This window comes from Panthera leo, chromosome C2 (assembly GCF_018350215.1).
Source record: "Panthera leo isolate Ple1 chromosome C2, P.leo_Ple1_pat1.1, whole genome shotgun sequence".
Classification (NCBI taxonomy): Eukaryota; Metazoa; Chordata; class Mammalia; order Carnivora; family Felidae; genus Panthera; species Panthera leo.
Genome location: NC_056687.1, coordinates 122,516,166 through 122,540,168, shown reverse-complemented (window position 1 = coordinate 122,540,168; position 24,003 = coordinate 122,516,166). Strand labels below are relative to the sequence as shown.

Below are 24,003 nucleotides of genomic sequence, written 5' to 3'. Positions count from 1 at the left end.
CTAATTGCCTCTGGGCCTGCTATTGTGGGGAGACTTTTTAGGTGCCTCTGAGGTTGGCAAGGAAACTAGTTCCCATTTGTGAAATTTCCAATTGGGGTTTAACAATGGGAATAGAAAATAATTTGATAGCAGCTGCTTGTTGGATGCTCCCGGGAACTGGCTCCAGCACTGTTGCTGGGTAGTGCTTGGCAGCCCCCATTAGCCTACTGTGTCCTGTTAGTGAATTTGAAAGCCAAAGTAATCAGTGGAACTTCATTTACATTGGTATTTTTTCCAGTAATTAAAAAAAAAAAAGAGAGAGACTTCATGTACACTTAAGAAATATTGCCAGTGCAGGCTCGAGCGCAAAGCATATCTTAATTGTAGAGAAAAGCTTTTGCGGTGAGGACGGACCTTGCATCACAAGAATCCTCTTCCCCTGTGTGGCTGATGCACACCACCTTGACTTCAGCTCTGTGCTAAGAGTCACAGTGTTCTCAGGATGCAATCAGACCCTCCTGGGGTTGACTTCAGTCTATGCCAACTCAGAAACTGCTGCCTTTAGGCAAATTCCAGGTTCCTTGTGTCTCTCTGGGTCACACCTTGGGAGAAGATCATTTAAAAGACTAATTAATTTGCCCTCTTCCTTAGATTTCCTACTCATCCATTTCTAACAGCAAAAATTCCGGTTCTACTGGTGTATAATAAAAATTGTATACTCACACCTGCTTCGGCCCTGGACCTCTAAACTGGGGCCACCCACACAGGGACTGGAACCCAGCTGTCCCTGGGAGCGAGTCAGGAAGGCTGCTGATTGCATCAGTCCAGGGTCTTAGGGAGCCCCCAGGGTTTCAGGGAGATGCCTCAGCAGGTGAAAGTCCGGGTCACCCCTCCCCCAATACTACAACCAAAGCAGCTCTGTGTCACCTATTTTCTAAGGCATCTGGGCAAGGATTCTTTCAACAAAGGAGCTAACCACGTTTCAGAAGCACAATTCTAGGCACATCCTCAAGAAGCCACCAACCTGCTCCCTCACTGGTCCTCATCTACTCTTGGTGGATCTCATCACAGACTTGCCTACTTGTTGCTTGTCCCCAGCAACCACCTCATCCCTACCTCTGCTGGGGACTCTCCTCCAGTGCTCTGGATCTTGGCCTTCCTAGAGTGTTCAGCTTTGCCTGCCCCTGACTGTGACTTTATCCTGGTCTCAGATGAGGAGAGCTCTTGCTGAGTCCTACCCCCTACTTAACAAATAAAGCCACAGGAGATACAGAAAGTGATGGTGCTAAAAATTAGAACCTCTTGTTAAAGGACAGATACAGAACTCCCATTGTGGCTTTTGGGAGGAGTCAAGGCAAAGAACAGGAATGGTCAAAAGTGAGATAAAAAGGCAGAAATAACTCTGAGAGTGGCAATAATCAATAGTATGTGATCTTCAGAGGCGAGTTGGGGCCACATGTGGTCCTGAGATCTGGTACACGTTTCCGGGTCAACTTGTCGCCAGACACTAAAATTAGTGCAGGGACTTGGAGTACATGCCTTCACTTAATAAGATTGGTCTAATTTAGTACAAATTCTCTTAATAAAGTCTGTGTTGAAATTATTCCGCATCCCCAGGGTCTCTGCTGCTGGAAGCAAGAGGCACGTGCTAACATAGTCTGCCTTACATTCAGGTGGGCATTTCCCAAGGAGGGCTTCATGAAGCTCCAGTTCCATAGGCTGCCCCTTCCACAAGGAGGCCATGGTCAGGTTTGGGAAACTGCATAAATTATCCCCATAGGACCACGTTGGAGAGTCACAATGCTTGTTAGCATATTAAAAGCTCTCAAAAGCCCACCAATGAAGCATTCTGTTTGATATTACTTAACCCATGTTTCTCAATCTCATTTCACTATGGAACTCACTCTTTGTGAAATAGCGTTCTTGGAGCACTCTTTGGGAAATATCTCATTGGAGATGCAGGTCTCCATCCCTACCAGGCCATGAGTTTACAGAAGGCAAGGACTGTCTGCTCTCACAGATTCTCCTCTCCTCACCTTTCCCCCTCCACTAGTAGGTCAATAGCTAATGTTTGTTGAATTACATCCCATTTGTTCTTTTAAAGTTTATTTATTTATTTTGAGAGAGAGAGAGAGAGAGAGAGAGTGAGTGGGAGAGGGGCAGAGAGAAAGGGAGAGACAGAGAATCCTAAGCAGGCTCTGCACTGTCAGCACAGAGCCCAACATGGGGCTTGAACTCACGAGCTGTGAGATCATGACCTGAGCTGAAATCAACAGTCGGATGCTTACCCAACTGGGTCACCCAGGCACCCCACATCCCAGTTTTGAAGCTGTTTTGACAAAGCTATGTGGTTTGTGGTCTGACACACAGGGATGACTAACAAGGTGTTCCTTAGTATTATCTGTATCAACAAATCAAAAGAAGATTGTTCTAGGCAATGGAGTTAATTTGATGCAAGGGCATCTTAGTTTAATAGATGAAATCAGCTTTAAAATTCATGTCTGGAAACACAGTATAACTGGGTTGTAATTCTAACTTTGTATCTTATTCCAAAGATTATATTTTTTAAGTTTATTTTTGAGAGAGACAGAGACAGAGAGAGGGACAGAGAGACAGAGAGACAGAGCCCAAGTGGAGGAGAGGCAGAGAGAGAGGGAGACACAGAATCCGAAGCAGGCTCCAGGGCCCGATTTGGGGCTCACATTCATGAACCATGAGATTATGACTAAGCTGAAGTCAGACATTTAACCAACTGAGCCACCCAGGCTCCCCTTTCCAAAGATTATATTAATAAGAAAATTTGAAAACCCAAAAGATTCCACCATAGCAGAAAACTGCTAGAATTGATTCATGAATTCAGCAAAGTTGCGGGATATAAAATCAATACACAGAAATCAGTTGCATTCCTAGACACCAACAATGAAGCAACGGAAAGAGAAATCAAAGAATTGATCCCATTTACAGTTGCACAAAAAACCATAAAATACCTAGGAATAAATCTAACCAAAAAGGTGAAAAATCTATACACTGAAAACTATAGAAAGCTTATGAAAGAAATTGAAGAAGACACAAAAAAATGGAAAAAGATTCCATGCTCCTGGATAGGAAGAACAAATGTCATTAAACTGTTGATACTACCCAAGCAATCTACATATTCAATGCAATCCCTATCAAAGTAACACCAGCATTCTTCATAGAGCTAGAACAAATAATCCTAAAATTTGTATGGAACCAGAAAAGACCCAGAATAGCCAAAGAAATCTTGAAAAAGAAAACCAAAGCAGGAGGCATCACAATCCCAGACTTCAAGCTATACTACAAAGCTGTAATCATCAAGACAGTATGGTACTGGTACAAGAACAGACACTCAGATCAATGGAACAGAATAGAGAACCCAGAAATGGACCCACAAACGTATGGCCAACTAATCTTTGACAAAGCAGGAGACAATATCCAATGGAATAAAGACAGTCTCTTCAGCAAGTGGTGCTGGGAAAACCGGGCAGCGACATGCAGAAGAATGAACCTGGACCACTTTCTTACACCATACACAAAAATAAACTCAAAGTGGATGAAAGACCTCAATGTAAGACAGGAAGCCATCAAAATCCTCCAGGAGAAAGCAGGCAAAAACCTCTTTCATCTTGCCCGCAGCAATTTCTTACTCAACACGTCTCCGGAGGCAAGGGAAACAAAAGCAAAAATGAACTACTGGGACCTCATCAAAATAAAAAGCTTCTGCACAGCAAAGGAAACAATCACCAAAACTAAAAGGCAACCAATAGAATGGGAGAAGATATTTGCAAATGACATATCAGATAAAGGGTTAGTATCCAAAATCTATAAAGAACTTATCAAACTCTACACCCAAAAAACAAACAATCCAGTGAAGAAATGGGTAAAAGACATGAATAGACACTTATGCAAGGAAGACATCCAGATGTCCAACCAACACATGAAAAAATGTTCAACATCACTCATCATCAGAGAAATACAAATCAAAACCATACTGAGATACCACTTTACACCTGTCAGAATGGCTAACATTAACAAGTCAGGCAACAACAGATGTTGACGAGGATGCAGAGAAAGAGGATCTCTTTTGCATTGTTGGTGGGAATGCAAGCTGGTGAAGCCACTCTGGAAAACAGTATGGAGGTTCCTCAAAAAACTAAAAATAGAACTACCCTATGACCCAGCAATTGCATTACTAGGCATTTATCCACAGGATACAGATGTGCTGTTTCAAAAGGACACATGCACCCCCATGTTTATAGCAGCACTATCAACAATAGCCAAAGTATGGAAAGAGCCCAAATGTCCATCAATGGATGAATGGATTAAGAAAATGTGGTATATATACACAATGGAGTGTTACTCGGCAATCAAAAAGAATGAAGTCTTGCCATTTGCAACTATGTGGATGGACCTGGAGGGTATTATGCTAAGTGAAATTAGTCAGAGAAAGACAAAAATCATATGACTTCACTCATGTGAGGACTTTATTTTTTTTTTTAACATTTATTTATTTTTGAGACAGAGAGAGACAGAGCATGAACGGGGGAGGGTCAGAGAGAGGGAGACACAGAATCTGAAACAGGCTCCAGGCTCTGAGCTGTCAGCACAGAGCCTGACGCGGGGCTCGAACTCACGGACCGCGAGATCATGACCTGAGCCGAAGTCGGCCGCTTAACCGACTGAGCCACCCAGGCGCCCTCATGTGAGGACTTTAAAAGACGAAACAGATGAACATAAGGGAAGGGAAACAAAAATAATATAAAAACAGGGAGGGGGACAAAACAGAAGAGACTCATAAATATGGAGGACAAACTGAGGTTTACCAGAGGGGTGGTGGGAGGGGGGATGGGCTAAATGGGTAAGGGACACTAAGGAATCTACTCCTGAAGTCATTGCTGCACTATATGCTAACTAATTTGGATGCAAATTTTAAAAAATAAAAAATTTAAAAAAATAAAATTTGACAAGGGCTTGGAGCAAAAACAGTATTGTTTTAGTTTTTCTAAGAGATACACCAGAAGGAAGGAAAGAGGCCACTGAAGAAAAAGTGAAAACTCACATGATGTAATCTGATCTTGGAGTTCCTTGGTTCATGCTGTCCCTCTACCACTAGCTGCCATTTTTGAGTACCTACCCTGTGCCGAGCTAAATGCATGTCTTCCCCTTTTGCAACCCTATTGCCTGGGTGAGAATGGGATCCCCATTTTGCAGATGAAGAAACAGACAGAAGTACCTCACTAGGGGTCACACAGAGCCTGGATTTGCACCTGGGCCTCTGCCACCAGAACTCTTATCCTTAATTGCACTGCTACACCACCTCTGCTTCTAGGGACATGTAAAAAGCCAGATGGAGCTTCATACCCAAGTACAGAAGACCAGACAATTCTGAAACCTGGAGTCAAATCACTTGTACAAACCCCCAGGGCATTTTCCCCACACATTGGACAATGTCCAAGCTGAGGCCTAAAAGTAACTACAGGCCCCTCAAGGCATTGTGGTTCACTGTAGGGAGGGTTGAGTTTGGAGCCATAGGAAGAAAATTCCAGACCCTCGCTGCTGCTCTGGGTCTTGGAAAAGTGTCTTGCCTCTATATTCCTTAGTTCTTCATCTGGAGAAGGAATGGGGTATCCTGGATAATATAGGATAATAATAATCCACTCCATGAATTCAGGTCCCCAACCCGACAGAGCTGACTTTGGGCTCATCTATAGTCATATGTTTTGCTCTCTTAGAAAATGCCACATATTAAATGTCTGCTGGGACGGCTGGAGGGGGATACATAGAAACAAAAAAGGGTGAGAAACATGCTGAGAATGGCCGTGGCCGGCCACGACCACAGGTCATCCATCTCCACAAGTCCCCTGCAGCCCCTGGGTTGTGTGGACAGTTGTGAAGCTACAGCTTGTGGGGGTCTATTACACACTTCACTTAGTCTTTGCGTTCCATGGGTGTCTCCATCACTGACATGAGGAAATGAGGGAAAGCGAGATTTCAGACGGTCTCGCCATTTGCATAGCTCAAAATTGATACCTAACCATCCATGAAATTGTGTTCATTGAGGGGCGTCCCCATCAACAAGCCACACATAGAGCAGCATTCGAGTCAAGCAAGAGGGAATGTCGCACCCACTCCACCGTGTGTTTCTCAGACTAAACAGCTGTGGGAATGACGGCGGGAAAGGAAGCACCAGCAGCATCCTGCACACACCTCACAAAGGGAGGAGACAGCACATTCACACAACACGGATCTTCTACTTGGAAGGAAGTGGATGTTACTGATTGAAAAGCTGTTGAGGTGGGTAGGTCCCACCTCTCAGTTGAAAGAAAGCTGAGGGGGAGTTCATCCCCAACGCAAACTCTGGCTCAGAATACAAGCTACATTAAATCACGTTTGCCAAATACTACTATTTCTCAAGACAACTGCATTTCCCAGAAAACCTGACACAAATCATTGGGAGTTGTTGCTGAACCCAGTGTCCACAGAACCCAATTATTTGGACAGTCTCTCCCGGCATTGTGTCGGTCCCAGCCTGTCCCCATCTTTATGAAGCAGCCCAATTACTACATCCTCCAAGGAGTCCTCTTTGAGCCCTCCCAGCCACATCTATTGTATGGCATGCAGGTCAAAGCCTTATAAGCAAGCAAGACCTGAGTTTGAATCTAGGCTTCACTAATTCCTGGCTGTGTGGTTTGGGCAAGTTATCTAAATGTGCAACATCATCTGTAAAAAGAGTTATATGTTTAGCAGGTAAGAATCAGAATTCACAAAGAAAAATTATTTTTTCTACATCCATCTTAGTTTCATTTCAAACCCCTATTCCATCTGAGTGGGGGAGATTTAACCTTGGCAAATTAGAAATGTTTCCACTTCCTTGGGGCTGATTGACTTGGGGAGTACTGATGTGGGGCTAGGGCATTGAGGGGGCCCCCAGCCCTCTCCCCAAGCAGGTGTCCGCTGAAATGGTGCTCGCCTCTTTGGTCCTGTCACTGACGGGCCTTCTGGCCTGGCAGCTCTCTCAGCATTTCCTTGCCTTCCTTGAGGGCACAAAAATATCTTCGCTGCTTCTCATGCTCTCTCTGTAAGACCATCTGTGGTCCATCTGCCTGTCTGTCCAGATGCGACGGGCGGGCATTCCCTCCAGCGTCATGCTCCCCAGCCCCAGCTCAGCCCAGGTGGCGGGCTTTAGGTGCCTCACTCAGCACCCCTGTGCCTTATCCCCCTCTGCTGCCTCCCTGCCAGCCTCCCTCCCCAGTCAAGGGCAACATTTTCTCCTCTGGGGGAAGCCAGATTTTCTTCCTCTATTTTCCCCCAAATGTTGATCCATACCCAGATCTTCTCCATCCTCCTAAGGACTTAGGCTGCTGGAAACAAAACCGAGGAAGAAGTTCAGCTTTAAGCCCGATCTGCTCTTCTCCTTGTCACAACCCTCCCTGTGGCAATGAGCAGAAGCCAGATATGTGTCTAAATGGAGGGTAAGGTGGGAGAAATACTCAGGAAAAAATCAAAAGAATAGACAGATTAAGATCTCAAACGTACTATCCTGCCACTTAAGTATTAAATAAAATAGAACATGAAAGCACTTGCCATATTTTAAGGGCCTAATAAACAATGGCTATTATTCTTTCCCCTATGATCTGTTGGACACATCATCTCTGTCATTTGTTTGGAAATTAATCATGCACTGCCTTAGAACATCTATTCTAGCAATTTACTCTCACATTTTTATCTTCCCATTGTCTACACTTTATTCTCCCAACTAATGTAAGTTCCTAGAGAGCATGGTCTATATCTTATAATTAACTGAATATAACAGAGGGCTAGACATTCAGCAAACACTTTAAAAATGTGTGCAGATCTAGATTCGCAAACATTTAGAGAAAGTTCTTTGCGTAAGAAATCAGGTTATGTTTTTTTTTCCTTCAAATAATTCATGAGCATGTTTGTGTCTAAATGTTAACAGAGGAGCCATGGTTTACGAAGACACCCCAGATATTAAAAAGAGATTTTCAATGTATCTATTATTTTTTAAATCCTGAATCACAACCACCCCTGAGTGCAAATATATTTCAAATTTTATGCTGGCCTCCTATTGCAAAGTGCTAATTGAATTGATTTCCTGGAGCTCCATCACTAATAAATACAGTGCACCACAGATGTGGGATTCTTGAGTGAAAAATACAGAATATGAATGTTTTGCTGAGAGAAAATGGTGCGTTGGAAAATGTCTAGGAATCCAAGAGAGTCACAAAGTTTGGTCTTTAAACATGGAGCTGCAGGGGCGCCTGAGTGGCTCAGTCGGTTAGGCGTCCGACTTCGGCTCAGATCATGATCTCACAGCTCATGAGTTCAAGCCCCGCGTCGGGTTCTGTGCTGACAGCTCAGAGCCTGAAGCCTGCTTCTCATTCTGTGTCTCCCTCTCTCTCTGCTCCTCCCCGTCCCCCCGCTTGTGCTCTGACTTTCTCTGTCTCTCAAAAATGAATAAATGTAAAAAAAATTTTTAAAAAAATGAATAAACTTGGAGCTGCAGAGTGAGCACTTCAGGGGACTGAATGACAGAGGGCTCTCTCTCAACCTCACTCTGGATGGGGCCACTGGTACAACAGGATGCCCCAGCTGGCCCCATGCAGGGGTGAATGTGCTCACACTGGAGGGGCACATACTTCACTACTGGTGTGGCCTCGGGCCACTAACTTCTCTCTCAATCTGAGTTTGCTCCACTGTAACGATAGAATAAGTACCTCGTATCCAAGTGTTTAGTGAAGATTCAGTAAGATGATGTATGTGGAGGACTTCACACAGTGTTGGAAACATAGTTCATATCCAGTAAATGATAGTTGCCGTATCTGCTGCTCTAAGGGGACAGTGGGGTGGACAAAGTGGGGAAGAGATGACCATGTGAATGCTCCGGAGAGTGGCAACTCTGCGACTTGTACCCAAGACACACCCTTCTTCCTGCAGGTCCACAGAAGTGCCCATTTTGCTAGAATAGGAATACACTAATGGCACGGAGGACCCTACCCATGGGTGCTTTGGTAACTAAGATCAGAAGGCTTCAGGAGGGTTCCCCCATACTCCCAAGTCATTGCCATGTCAGGGCATTCCTCAAAGCCAAATCTCTTTGGAGTTCCCCATGGACTGAATACTTCAATAGAACCTTCTAGTTTCATTTCCAAAGTGAAGACACTTTTGGCGGCAGGTAACAACAGTGTGAGTCAAAGGGCTTAAGCCATAAAGACGGATGATTGGCTCCCACAGCTGAGGATGCCCTGTGGTAGAGCAGTGAGGAGGTCCACTCAGCACTCTGCTAGGATCCTCCTGGCCCTTCTCTCCTTCATGCGTCACCTTGGTCATCCCTCGTCGTCCTACAAGATGGCTGGAGCAGCTCTTAGCCTTCCATCCTCACGTAATCATCTCCAGGGAAGAGAGCAAGAGTAGGTTCAAGAAACTTTCTGGAGAGAAAATGAAAGCTCTTTTCCCAAAGGCTGCTGGTTAATTTCTCCTCTCAACTCATTGGCCTAATTTGGTCTCATGATTATTCCTGGGCCAGCCTCTGTGATTTAGTGGACGCAGGCACCGATTGGCTTCGTCGTGGTACTGGGTCCCAAGTCGACACCTGAGTCAGTCACTAGAGCAAGGGAAACAGGAAAACCTGATTCGCCGTGACTAAATAGAATCCATCCCTGGAATTCAAGTCCACTCGGCCAAACCTCTGGGCACTGTGACAAGAAAGCAGAGGTGAGATGGATGTTGGAGAGACACCACAATGCCCTGTACTCTGCTGGCATTAACTCACCGTCTCTTTTAGTTCAGGAAACAGTTTTGAAATGTCTGCTGGGTGCCAGGCAGGGTGCAGGATGCTGGGATGACACAGAGGCCCTGTGTTGTTGAGAGGAATAAATAAGTCAACTTATGCAAAGTGCCTGGTACAGCCCTCGGCCCCTAATACCTGCTCAGTATCATCTTCATTAAAATGAATAATGCATGAGTGCCCCCTGCCATCCAGGAGAGAGACTTAAACAAACACATTCTAGCATCGTGCAAAGGGCTGCAAGGGTAAGCCGGCGGGTGGCAGAAACGAGAGAGATCACACAGGGGCGTGCAGGAGGCCCAACCTACGAAGCTTCTAGCCAGTGATTCCTAACCTTGACTTCTCGTTTAACACACCTGAGGACCTTCTGAAACTCGCCACGCCAATTAAGTCACAATCTCTCAGGGCAGGACCCAGCACCAGAATCAGGTTGACTTTTTAAAGATCCCCAGATGATTAAAATGCGCAGCCAAGGTTGAGAAGCACAGTAATAGGCTATTGAGGACATAAAACGCACACGTGTAAACCATTAGCAACACTGGGTTGCGAGGGGATGTGAAAATGAAGTCAGCGCTCCAAGGCGCAGGGCAAGGAGAGGACACAGTGAGCAGGGGGCTCAGGACACAGAGCGTGGTAGGCAGGGTGGCTCATGAAAGGTTTTGTGTGCAGCAGGGGACAGGAGATGGGATTTGCCTAATGTAAGCAGTTTGGAGGTGGTGCCTTAGGGGGAAGAGGAACAAGCAGGAGCAAAGTATGTGTGCAAATGTAGAGGGTGTTGAGTGTGGACTCAATCGGGAGAGAAAAACTACACCGTAGTTTCAACAGGTAAATATAAAGAATTATTAACTAACAGAGAATTGGAATAATGAAGGATTAGCCCCTGAGAAGTAGAATTCTGAAGAACAAAGGAAGGCAGGTATTAGAAGTCTCTACTACCCCAGGGCTGAGGTGGGGTGACCAGGGGAGAGCCCCTCCCCCCACTCTCCAGCTAAGGTCCAGGCTCTGCTGGCTCAGAGTAGCTTGAGGGCAGAGAAGTCACTGTAGCTTTCTAGTCTAGTAGAACTTGTCAGAAATTCGCCCTCGGTGCTGGTGTCTCACTGGAGCACACTTCCCTGGGGACACACTGCAGGAGACTTCTGAGAGACGGCGGGAGAGCCAGGAGGCAAAACCAAGAATTGTCCCCTATAAGCAAGCAGAGGCTGAGAATTTGCAAAACCTTCCCCGGGAATTAGCAAGGCTGGACTTCGACCCACATCCGCGTTTCTTATACATCCTGCCACCCCGCTGAACAAACAGGAGAGCAAGATCAAGGCTGGGCTGTCCGTGTGGGCTGCTCAGAGATGGAATAGGCCTGTACCCCAGGAGGGCTGTGGGGGAGGCCTCCTGGAGGAGGTGAGGATTCCAATAGACCTCAGGGGAGCTTTTAGAGACCTGGAGAAAATGAGAGGAGAGGACTTGAGACCAGCAGCATTAAACAGTCTCACGTGCTGAAGAGCAGGCCTGACCTCAGGACTTGGCCCAGCCGATAGAACAGTGGAGAACGAGATGTAGGCAATGAGAAGAAAGTCAGAGGTAGAACAGAATCAAGGAAGTCCTTCCATGCCAAAGAGCTTGAATTTAAGTGGGTACAAAACCAATTTATTGCAAGAGAGCCAGAGGCCGTGGATGTAGGGCTCTAGGATTCCCTGACTGCCTGCCAGCCTCTTTGTGGCATATATGGAAGCAAAGGCCAGCTTTGGGGTCAGACAGACTGGGACTAGGGTACCAGCTCCAGCGTTCAGCTGTGTGTCCTGGGGCAAGTCCCTCAACCTTGCTGAGTCTCGGGTTTCTTCAGGTGTCAGTGGGAAACGAGGGTTCCTTCTTTGCAGGCTTGTTCAGATGAAGTCCCTAGCAGACAGCCAGACACACGGCAGGCCTGGCATCAGTGGCCGCTTCCTTCTCCCTCCTACCTTTACTCTCTAGGCCCTTTCTGTCTTCTAAAGCAGTTCATGACTCTGAAGGCAGCTGCTTAAAATTCAGGAATTCCAGGATTTCTAAATCAGGTGCAGCTGGGGAGTGCCAAGGTATTGGCGGCAGATGATATCCTCTCGATGGCAGTGCGGCCGCTGAGCTCACCGCTCCGAAGGAAAAGCTCAGGTTGAGGGGACACAGTCACTGTGTCTTTGGTCCCCTGGCCAGATGGTGGTGGCCTTGAAGTGGTGTTTCATCTCCACAGGGCAAATGACCGTGCTTCTTTCACTTCTAGGAGGAGAAGTCACCAAACCGCGGTTTGCTCAATTCTTCCACGGCAGCCTGGCCAGTCTCACCATCCGCCCTGGCAAAATGGAGAGTCAGAAGGTCATTTCCTGCCTGCAGGCCTGCAAGGAAGGGCTGGATATTAATTCCCTGGAAAGTCTCGGCCAAGGAATAAAGGTAAGGAAGGAGCCGGCATCCCCGCCAATAAGACATTGATTTATGGGGCAGTGGCTGCCCAGTGCCAGTGGACTCCGGGAAATGGAGTCCTCAGTGTGGAGTTGCACAGAGATGGTCTGGGGGCAAAGGTGCTGACACGGTGGGGAGATTAGCGACCGTGACTTCCATGATGGGCTTCTGCCGTGTCCTGAAATTCCTAGACGAAGGCCTCCTGTATAATCAGTTCACTACACAAAAGCAGGCACATGTCCAATGCCTACCAGAAGGGAATTGTTGTATTTCAGCTGTTCCTGGGTTGGTTGATTGGTTTTTGTTTTATTTGCCAAAGGCTCAGAAGCAGCATGCAGGAATGTATTTCAAAAATATTTAAAAATAGAATAAAAAGTTTGGCCATGTGAAATATAAATTAGGAAGGAAGGTCAGCCTGGGGTGGGCTGGAATTAGAAAGCAGATACAGAGGTCGCCGGGTCTCATGTTGTGAAATTGAAGCACAGATTGGGCTTCGAGCAATCTCTGGCAAAGGGAGTGTGAGCAGATTATGCAAAATAAAAACATTTCGTGTGATCCAAAAGAATCAAAGCTGCATTCTGAGAACAGCGCTTCCTGAGAGGCAAGACATGGCTGACTGTCCTCAGTGAGCGCCCCTCGCCGTCCCCACCCCGGACAGGCAGGGGTAGTTCTGGCCTCACCTGGACCTTAGGAGCTCCGGCCAGCAGGGAGCCTCTGGGAACCTGAGCAAAGAGCTGGGTGAACATCATCATAGCCCCTGTTCGATCCTAACACACCCCTGTTAGGGGTCTGCAGTGAGAGCAGGCAGCCCACCCTCTACCTCCTGGAGCACAGGACAGCCCCACAAGCCATCGCCCCTGCCAAACTGTGGAGGCTTCCTTTATGGGCCATTTCCCAAGGATGGTGTGTCCCCCCCCACCCCCATCTTGCACCTGGTACAGCCCTAGGATCCTCACCTGCCTCCTGCCCTGGGCCTACCTATCCTGGACCGGGAGTCACCCCTCCAGCAGACAGTGCCTTTATGTCCACTGCCGGTGGGGCCTGTGGGGCTCGGATGTGGGGAGCCCTGGAGGGTCTGGTGATCTGAACACACCATGCTTTTCTGTAGGCTGCAGTCACTTCAGCAAACATGCCACAGACACCCACGTATGGGTTCAGGGCTGGGTGAGGACATGCGAAACTGAACACTGCCAGCCTTTTGTCTTTTGGGAAGTCAGTGGCCTAAGAGGATGTTTATAATCCAGTGTGGTAACCGCCGTGATGATTATGAGCACTGAGGCTCCCCAAGTGCCAGGCATGGTTCTCAATGCTTTACAGGTATTAACTCATTGAAGCCCAGAACAACCCTATGGCAAAGTTTGTGTGGATATTCCTATTTTGCACATGAGGAATTGAGGACTGCAAGAGAAAGGAAACTTGTCTAAGATCCTAGAATTAGTAATGAGCAGAGCCAGAATAGAAGTCCAGGTAGCCTGCTCCAGAATTCCAGATCCTGGGGAGCAGCAGTTAGTGAAGGCTTCCTGGAGGAGGTGAGGTCTGAGCAGAATGTTTGAGGATGGGTAGGCATAGAACAGGAGAAAAGCAGAGGAGGGGAGCTGGGTAGTAACTCTAGGCACATCTGAGAGCACGAGTGATGGCAGAGGGCTGGGGAGCCCTGCATTGTGCACTGGAACTCCAAGAAGGCCAGTGGAACAGTGCCCAAATTGCAGGAGGAGAGGTAGAAAGTGTGGTCAGAGAGCTGCGCACAGACCACGTCATGGGGCCCCGTAAACTATATTCACGTGTACACATGTTTTCTTCTGTCGGCGGCAAGGGAGCCACTGAAGGGCTGTAGGCAAAGGAACGTGATCTGGGCAAGATGCTCACCTTGGAAACTGGGTCAGAGGGGGAAGGTGGGAGCAGTGCGCAGACAGGGTAAGGCAAGAATGGCTTTCCAGAACATTAGATACACACTCACAGGTGCACTCAGTAGTTAATCACCTGCCATTGAAGGAAACGTTCATGACTGCCTCCTATTGGAAAGGCCAACTTTCCCACGGTCTATTTCGTGGCACATTTCATATAGGCACCCTCACATGTAGAACCTAGGGTTTGATCCTTGACCAACTGTTAGTGTTGTTTCCTTAGCGTTTTGTCAGCCCAGTGATGCAGAAATCTGTCCTCCAACCATCCCCCTCTCTGTCTGATTCTGGGTTTGCTCCCTGCCTCTGAGTTGCATCCGCTCTGCTGTGGAGCATCCCGTGAGACCATAGTTTCAGGATTCCGGCACTACAGAATACATAAACCAAAGATGCTGGACTGAAAAGCCACACATTCTTAGGATCATAAATGGAAAGGCATGGCAGTCTCTCCAGAGCAGCCAGAGGCTGTGAAAAGAGGGGGTGTAAACTAAAAGGCACACACCACCCTGGAGGGTGGGGAGGCTCTTCCAACCTTCTAGGAGGCCACCTGTTGATAAGCAGTCACCGCAGAGGATCCTTTTCCATCCTTAGAGCACAGCTGGCAAGAAGTAGAGCACTGCGGGGAAGTTAATGATAAGACACACAATTTATGGTGTACCCACTGGGGGCCATTCGAAGTTCATTAGCCCTACTCCTCACAACAGATTAAATGTTATGGCCCCATTTCAGAAATAAGGAGACTGGGACTCAGGGACTTGCCCAAAATAAGTCTGTGCTCTTTCCTCCACACCAGCAACTCAGAGTAGAAGGCATTCTTGAAAATCATTCAGACTTCCTTCCTCCTTGTCCTTCCTCCATTGATCCCTCATTTCATTCCTGAATACTGACTGTTGTTCTCTCTTACCTGTGCCTGGCCTCTTCCCTCCTCCCTAGCTAGTCAAAGGAAGTGAGGTCCGTCTCTAATTAACAAAACTTTCTGTCTGCTCACAGGACTGGCACCGGTTCCTCTTTCCACTTGTTTTCCCCTGGCTCGTGCCAATTCCTGAATATTTGTCCAGCCTGGCTGGAGTCATTAGATGGCTGGGGTGGTTACCGTCTCGTACCCATACATGACACTGTGGAATAGCCACATTCCTGAAGAACACCCTGTTCTGATTTTCATAACATACTCCCTGCCAATTTGTCATTTCTACCATGTGGAAGAGTGGGAAAGAGCAAAAACTTTGGGACAAGTTACTCCCAGGTTCAAATCGTAGTACGAATATTTACTAGCTGGGTGACCTTGGGCAAAGGAATGTAATCCTTTAAACTCCAATTCCCTCATGTATAAAGTGTAGTTTGTTGTGATGTTGTAGGAACTGAATTCTATGTATGTTATATATAGATACACACATATAGGGAGAGAGAAAAAGAAAGATACATATATGTGTAGATAAGATGATAAATACAGATACAGACATATAGATCTTCCTTAGCAAATCTAATAAATAAAATCACAGTTCTCTTCTCCAACTGGGCTGGTCTTGCACTTGCCCTTGACGCTGCCCCAGCTTCTTTTGAAAGGTAAACCAGGTGACACTTGTAGCAGAGGAGCCTCAAATGTGTCAAATCTTCATCTGGCCCAACCCAGAGGGGCTGGCAGGTGTCCAAGTGAATGGCTAGGTGCCTGGAGTGCTATGCCTTCCCTGGAGGAACAGACCTAGGCTTTGGCCAGGAATTTCACTGATCTCCCAGCCTGCTAGGTGCCTGATGATATTGGCTGGCCCTCTAAGAGAACTGACTATTCCCAAAGGCCATAGCTTTGGGGATGTCTAGTAGTTTCTTAGCTCAAAGAAAGGAATCACCATGGCCATAGCACAGCTTCCTAAAGGAAAGTGGATGCTATCACACCTTGCTGGGTTCCCAGGAAGCCATCTCCTGTCCCTGTGTAATGCTAATGATACTGTGTGTCTTACACAGAGACCTAACCTCAGTCATGTCACAGGGTTGGTAACACTGCAATTTAAATTTTTATGTTTTATATTTGAGAGAGAGAGAGAGCAGGGGAGGGGCAAAGAGACAGAGACAGAACCTGATTTTTTTTTAATTCTTTATGTTTAGTAACACTGCAATTTAAAGCAAACAAAACAGGGGCGCCTGGGTGGCTTAGTCGGTTAAGCGTCCAACTTCGGCTCACGTCACGATCTCACAGTTGGGGAGTTTGAGCCCTGCTTCAGGCTCTGTGCTGACAGCTCAGAGCCTGGAACCTGCTTCGGATTCTGTGTCTCCCTCTCTGCCCCTCCCATGCTCACGCTCTGTCTCTTTCTCTCAAAAATAAACAAACATTAAGAAAATTAAAAAACCTAGTTTGGTAGAAGGTTTTGTTGATCCTGCAAGAAATTTATTGCTAGTCCAGTGCCCACCTTCATGCCCTGTGGCAGCTCTGGGGATGGTCAGGCAGCCAAACTAGGGTATTAATTGGAGATCCAACACATGGCCTAACCCATCCCCTCCTTAGGTGGCTGCGGTGGGAATGTGCCCCCTGCTGATTGCCACAGTATGCTGCTGCTAAGAGCCTCTGGAAGAACTGTTTGAGGTTCCTGTTCAGTCCTTGTGTGAAGCTTAGAGATCCGCCACCTCTGCAGGGCTTATCATTCCATCTCCTGTGTCTCGTGTGCTAGATCCTGTGGTGACCGTGAGGAAAAAGTCTATAGACCCTGCCCTGGAGGTGCTCACAGTTGGCTGGGGGAGACAGACAACAACAGCTCCATGACTCTGCTATAGCAGGGATGGTGCAGGGCAGGGTTGCGGGGAGGTAGGGGGGCATAAAAACACGTGGGAACAGAAGTGGTATTTTAGAAGAATGAACTTGAATCTCCGAATGACTTACGAAACACTCAGAACAGGGCAGCTCTATGGCTGAGCACACTAAGCTAGTGAGTCATCCACAGCAAGGGAGACGCCAACTGAAAAGATGACTGTGGCATCATCACCTGCACGTATATCCGGGGCTCCCACACCCAACAGAGGGGTTGGTGCTCTGATCTCCCAGATCAGAGAGACCCTGCTCAGGGCATTGAGGGCAGAAGGGAACTGGATCATAGGATAAGAGGAGCAGTGAAGGCTGTGGTATACCTGTGTGGGCCAAGGCTCAGGGCAGAAATAATTACAATGTTAAGAATTATAATAAAAGCTATCTAGGACTGAACCCCCTTTACACACTAGATTCATTATATACATTATCTCATTTAAGCCCCAGACAGGTAGGTATTAATATCCCCATTACTTTAAATGAGGAGATAAAGTCTGGAAAGGGCAAGTAGTCCAAAGTTGTTGTATCCTGTAGTCTGTACTGTAACTGGGGTACTGCAACCCGCACAGCCCATCATCTTTCAAAGATGCCACATAGACTTAGGTAAGCGAGAATCCTGCCTGGGAGGAGCTCAATTTTTCCAAATGGGTTTAAAACGATTGCAGTAGCAAATAACTCCAAAATCCCTATGGTTTTAATGCTTAAAAGTTTATTTTTCTCTGACATCAAGCCAGGGAGGCAGTGTGGGGTTTCTGCCTACAACACCAGAGCCACCAAAGGGGAGGAAGAAAAAGGCTAGAGCATTCTAGCTGGCTTTGACTGCCCCAGCCCGGAAGCCCTGCCTCACTTCCTCTCACACCTCATTGGCCAGACATGGTCACGTGGCCCTCCCACACACAGCAGGAGGCCTTTGCAAGTGTAGTCTCCAGGATGCCAAGGATGCAGAGGTGAACAGGGTTTAGCAAGCACTGATGACTCCCACAGAGCCATGACTATGGAAACAGTGACTGAAAAAAAGTCCTTTTGGAGAGTAACCTGGAGAGATCAGAGTAGAATGTGGGCCAAGGGGGAACATTAACTCATTCATCTGATGGGATTATAGGGCACTAGGGCTAGGTTCTGGAATTCAGGGATAGGAGTTGGAGTCCCTGTCTTCTGTGAGCTCATGGTCACTGTACTACAGTAATTATACTGCCATTTGATAAGCACTAGAGGAGCCCAGTGGGGACGTAAATGAGTGAAGTTGGGGTGGCCTCAAGGAGGAGGTAACAAAATACTCAAATGATAGTTGAAGGAGGCAAAGTGGAAGCTATTGATTGGCTAGGGGCCATGCTGCAAGACTGTATGCGGGTCAGTATCATCAATAGTGCTCATGGGACATCTACTTCGTTTTACCCTCCAGACACAGAACAGGGAACTCTTAAAAAGGCATCCAAGTCAGGGAAAAGTTCATACAGATGGATTTTTCCTTAATCCCCTGAAAACATACTCCATCTCCTTCATAGTAAGATTAAACCTACACTAAATGGTAAATTAAAACTACATGAAGGTAGCATTTATCACCTATCAGGCTGGCAAAAATCTCAAATGACAGCATATTCTGTTGTTGAGGTTTTGAGAAAAGAGGCATTCCCATACACTGGGAGAAGGAACGTGTGTTGATATATATAATCCCTAGCAAGGGGGAATTAGGCAACATTTGTCAAAACTTAAAAGTGCACTGTTGGACCTAATAACTTCACATGGAGGGATTTATCCAATACATAGATATTTGCATACATATGAAATGTGTACAAGATTATTCATTGTGGAATTATTAGTAAAAGAATGGAAATAATCCAAATGTAACAAACTGGTTGAAAAAATTACACAGTAGAATATTATACAACTATAAAAAAAAGTTTATGATGTACTGATACAGAAAGATCTCCAAGATTTGAGCTAAGTGAAGAAACAAAGTACAATAAAGTATGTAAAAAGCTACTTTGGGTTGAAGAAAGGAGAAAAAAGGAAATCTATATTCCTAAGAATGCTTACATATAACTTTCAGGGTAGGCTAAGTCATGCTGCTGTAACAAGTGACTTAAACATTTCAGTGGCTTATCCAACTTTTTGTTGTCGTTGTTCACACCTAATGTCCATTACATAGATTGGCTTCAGTTCTGATCCATATCACCAGCACTGTGAGACCAGGCTGCTGGACCAGACCCTAAGGGAACTTGGCAGGTTTCATGGCAGAGGGAAAGGGACATGGCAAACCATGAACTAGCTGTGAAATCGTCTACATGAGTGTGAACCAAATAATACTTCTGCCCACACTTCATTGGCCAAGCAAGTCACATGACCACTACTGACTACAAAAGGGAAAAATGTGTGTCTTGCAGGGAATGGTTCCATAGGTCACATAATCAAGTCTAGTGACGATAGGTCAGGCATGTATAAGCCTCCCACTGGGAGGGGAAGCAGGTAATCATGAACAATAATGCAATTTGCCACTAAGAAAGTAATAGAACACTGATTACTTGTGGGACGGGATATTGGAAACTGGGTAAGAGATATGAATAAGATGGACACTTGCACTTAGAACATATATATATTTGAATTATGTGAATATATTATCCAAAAAAATGTTGGCATAAAAATATATCCAGATCAGGGGTGCCTGGGTGGCTCAGTCAGAACAGCATGTGACTCTGATCTCAGGGTTGTGAGTTCAAGCATGATAGATAGATAGATAACCAGATCTCCTTTTCCTCTGATATGAACTTTGGATACATAATCTGAATCCACTGATAAGCTCCTGACATCTTACTGACAACAGTGCCTAATAATTCCTGCTCAGAAGCATGTGAAGATCAGTAAGTCAGACCAGCACCAAAGCAGTTCTCTGTGCTCCATTTGGAGAAGAGTAACTGCTAGGGCTTTGCAGAGAGAAGCAGAAGTCTGTATCTGGTTTATCTGTCTTGAGGACTCAAGTGACTTGATGGCGAGCATTGTAGCCCCGGGGCCTTGACCAAGTATGGGATACCAGGGACTCTGAGTGACATGAATAGATAACAGACCTGGGACAGCTGGCAAGAATGTAAACAGCAAGTGAGCAAAACTCTTGGGAAGGCAGAGTGGAGCACCAGGAAAAAAAAGACCAGGAATTAGATACAAGGAGAGCCGTTAACTAAAAAATGAGCTTTAAGGTCAGAAGCTAAGAAGATGGCCATGAATCAGGAAGGGGAGCACAGGGTGAACTGAGGAGGAGTTCAAGGCCAAAGACAAGACCAGTGAAAGGAGCAAAACCCCAAGTTTCCAGGCACTCAGCTGAGGGGGCAGGCTGTCTAAGGGCTGAAAGGGTGGTCAGGACCCCACAGCAGCACAGAGCATGGGCCACCCTGCAAGGGCTAGGTCACAAGAGACCTGTGATGGGGATCCAGAATCTTATGCTATGGCTTTGGAGTTTATAACCCCTAAAGGTCTTAAAGGGGAGGCCCGGAAGCCCCGCCAGGGGGGCGGGGCGGAGCAGGAATTGTTTGAGGGGTTAAAACAGTCATCTGTGCTCATGGCTGCTGCCCTTGCAGATGCTCTGGAGACACCAGGCCTTCGTGGCCTGTCCATGGAGGTGGAGGGCTCCGTCGCTGATCATTCTCCCCCATGATGCCCCTTTCCTCCTCTAGTACCACTTCAACCCCTCGCAGTCCGTCCTGGTGATGGAAGGTGACGATATTGGGAACATCAATCGTGCCCTCCAGAAGGTCTCCTACATCAACTCCAGGCAGTTCCCGACGGCAGGTGTGCGGCGCCTGAGAGTCTCTTCCAAAGTCCAGTGAGTAGACAGGTGCTGGTCAACTAGGGGCCCAGCTGAGGCGGCAGGGATGGGGCATGCTCCCTGGCAAAACAAAATTGACCTTTCTTCAGCTAATTCTCAATTTCTCTGCTGTCCCTGTGAGGGTGCCCCAGTGAATCAGTGTTCTCCCCTTGTTGTTCTTAAAGAAAATGTTCTATTGCTTTGTCAACACCAATCCAGCATTCTCCATTTAATTCAGAATCTGATGTAGTACTGCTTTCTGTAAATTCTCAGAAAGCTTGGTTTTAAGTGGTCTGATCTCAGGTTACCGTAGCTGGTGGGTACACAGGTACTTAACAAATGCTTATTAAATTAGCTTCAAATCACCCAGCTTTGTAGAGATCTCCTAAGTACCATGAGTCTGAAAAGAGGGTGTAGTTCTTGTCCCCAGGGAATCAGAGTTCAATTAAGGAGATGCGACCGTTTATTAGTGAAATCTGTGGATACCTCCCTTCTTGGCCTGTCAAGTCATCTCTCAGCCACAGCAACTGCCTGGGAGGGCAGCAAAGGGGGGACCCCCCAGAAAAACTCCTGGGAGGTGAAAGTGGAGTCACCCAGCCCCTGGAGCCAGGAGAAGAACCCAGAAGGACAGGAACAAGGCAGGGAAGAATGAGGCTGCTGACTGCCACATTACTGGGCCCTGGGATAGGTGCCATTAGATTAGGCAGCAATTAGATTGAATAGTTGTAGTGACAGAGAAGGTGCATCCACCTTCACACTAAGGGCCACCCTTGGAGGCCTGCACCAGGGAGCAAGCACCTCCAGGTCAGCTGCAGTCAAGTAGAGGGAATAGGCTGGCTAGTCTCTACCTCTGGGACCAGGTTTCCATAAACTGACGAGGGACAGGGTACCTTCCGGGGTTGGTGCAGAAAAGGCCAAAGTCGGGAGCAGGAGACAACCACCACTCCCATATCTGGCCCACCCCAAAGAAGATGTGGCTCAGCATGATGTCCACCCAGACTGCACTTCTCTCAGGAACTTTCCCAAGAGATACAAGCTGATGGCCGCCACAGCTGGAGTCAACTCAGTGTTCTCAAAGCAACCATCTGGGCCACCATTATAGTCTCTGTCTTTGGCCTAGATGAGTGACAGAGTTCTAGTGATAGAGTGTGATAAGGGTGTTGGATCCACCAACATGATGCATGAGCTCCACGATGCAGGTTCTGGGGTCAGCCTCTTTTCTGTACATCATCACCTTGAATCCTTCCTACTAAAAGGTAATTAATTATTGTCATCACCATTGTATAGATGGAGAAACTGAGGTTCACAGGAGTCGTACGTTGCCCACAGTCACCCAGCCCAGTGGTGGCAGAGCCAGGCCATGGACCCTTATCTAACTTCCCAGGCCTTGCTTGTGTTGTCACACCATTCTGCCTTCTGGATATTTCTGTGGCCGTGCATCAGGAGAAAGGAATGTGGTCAGCAGCACCCAGCCGTACAGCTGCAACAGGGACACTGTGAGATGGCCTCAGAGAGAGAAAACACACAAAAGCGCAGGAGAGTTTAGCCCCGGGGTCTCAGCAAGGTGCCGCTACTCAACCAGTTAGACAGCAATTTGCTTACCAAATCCTAATGCACATCTGAAGCAGTTGCTATCTAATTCATGTTCCACTGATTACTTTGTTAAAGGATAATTAAAGGTTTAACAGTTACTTGTTGCTGGTATCGAAGATTCCCATTTCTCCCAGAAGCTGATCTTCCTAAGCCCCTAGATTGCTATTGGCTTTGACTTTAATGTGGCTTTAAATCTGAATGTCTGTTGACACTGTCAGAGACTCTGAGGCAGTCAGGATACCCTGTTGAGAACGAGAGATGGCTGTGTGGATCCTTGTCCACAGCCGCGCAATGGATGGTTTTATCACTCGCTCGTCAGTGCCGTGACTGCGGCTGTTTTCCCAGGTGCTTTGGAGAAGATGTGTGCATCAGCGTCCCCGACGTGGATGCCTATGTGATGGTGCTGCAGGCCATCGAGCCCCAGATCAGCCTCCGTGGCACGGACCGCCTCTGGAGACCCGCTGCCCAGTTTGAAAGTGCCAGAGGGGTGACCCTCTTCCCCGACATCAAGATCGTGAGCACCTTCGCCAAAGCTGAGACCCCGGGTGAGCCGAAGGCCACAGGTACGGATGCACACTGGGTTGTGGGGTGGGGGCCTTCAGTCCTCACAGTCGCATCGGGTCACACTTGAGAACGACAGCGCTCTTCACCACAGCAGGGAATTTCTAATAGCAAAGCAAACAACCTGGAAACAACGCAGATAAGTAACAGGTGGGAAATGAACCACTTGGCAAATTGGGGTCTGCCTCTGTACCCATGTGTTACGATGTTGGAGGGAGGGCACTTACCAAATGGTGCACGAAAGAAGGCAAGATGCAAATTACAGAGTACCGACACATACTCAGAAAAACACCAGGAAGAAAAGGCTAGTGCTAACCGTGCTGTTCTCCAGGAAGCATAAGAGCCCATTTCTCTCTGTTCCCATTCAGTTTGCTGCAAGTGCAAAAGGTTCTACAATGAGCGTGTATTGTGATAATCAGGAGAAAAGCTAAAGAGGCACAAAGAAAAAATCTAGCTGCACCTTAATACACACATGGTAAAAGGACTTATTCAGCAGCATTGGTCTAAGCTCTTCAGAAACTTCCTGATTGTGCTTTCCAACATGTCCATCATTGGGAGAGCCATCTGGCGGAGGTGGAGTAAGTTCAATTATCTGCCAGGTAGAAACACTCAGTTGCACGGAAAAGCTACAGTGCATTCAGCTGGCAGAGAGTGGTGGGTGACAGGAAGGATAAAGAAAGAAGGAAAGGAAACCCAGGGCCCAGATCTACAGGGGAAAAACTTGTTTAACTGTCCTTTGTGGCCTCCTCCAGGAACATACTTCCAGCTCTCCCTCTCCCCCTCCAAAAGCACTGCTGATGATGTGCTGGTGCCTGTGGGCCAGAGTGCCTGAGAGGCTGCTCCTGTAGTCCTAAATCCTCATTGCCTTAAACCACCCTGGTCCCTAGTGAATGGGGTCTCTCAAAAGGCAGCCCTTCTTAGCTCACAAAAATAGGTGGTGTCTTACCGCTTGTCCTGGCAGGGCCATTTCCTAGTTATACTCCAAGGTGCATTCAGTCCTATGGTCTTCCGCCTTCCCCTCATTTGTAGCTACCATGAGACAGAAAAAGGAAGGGCTTGTGACCACCACGGTTGCAGGCTGTAACTGAGAGTGGCTGAATACACTAGGCCTGACACTGGCTGACGGGCAGTGGCC

The 24,003-nt window shown here is 47.1% G+C and overlaps 1 protein-coding gene across 2 annotated transcripts in view; it reads left to right on the top strand.

Annotated features, from left to right (window-relative positions):
• Positions 1-24,003, top strand: part of CLSTN2 (calsyntenin 2) — a 398,548-nt gene that overhangs the window by 361,719 nt on the left and 12,826 nt on the right. For both annotated transcript variants that reach the window (XM_042954752.1, XM_042954751.1), the window contains 3 exons: positions 12,051-12,217; positions 20,584-20,732; positions 22,653-22,870. In XM_042954752.1, the coding sequence (XP_042810686.1) occupies positions 12,051-12,217; positions 20,584-20,732; positions 22,653-22,870 (534 nt within the window). The remainder of the gene's footprint in view (positions 1-12,050; positions 12,218-20,583; positions 20,733-22,652; positions 22,871-24,003) is intronic.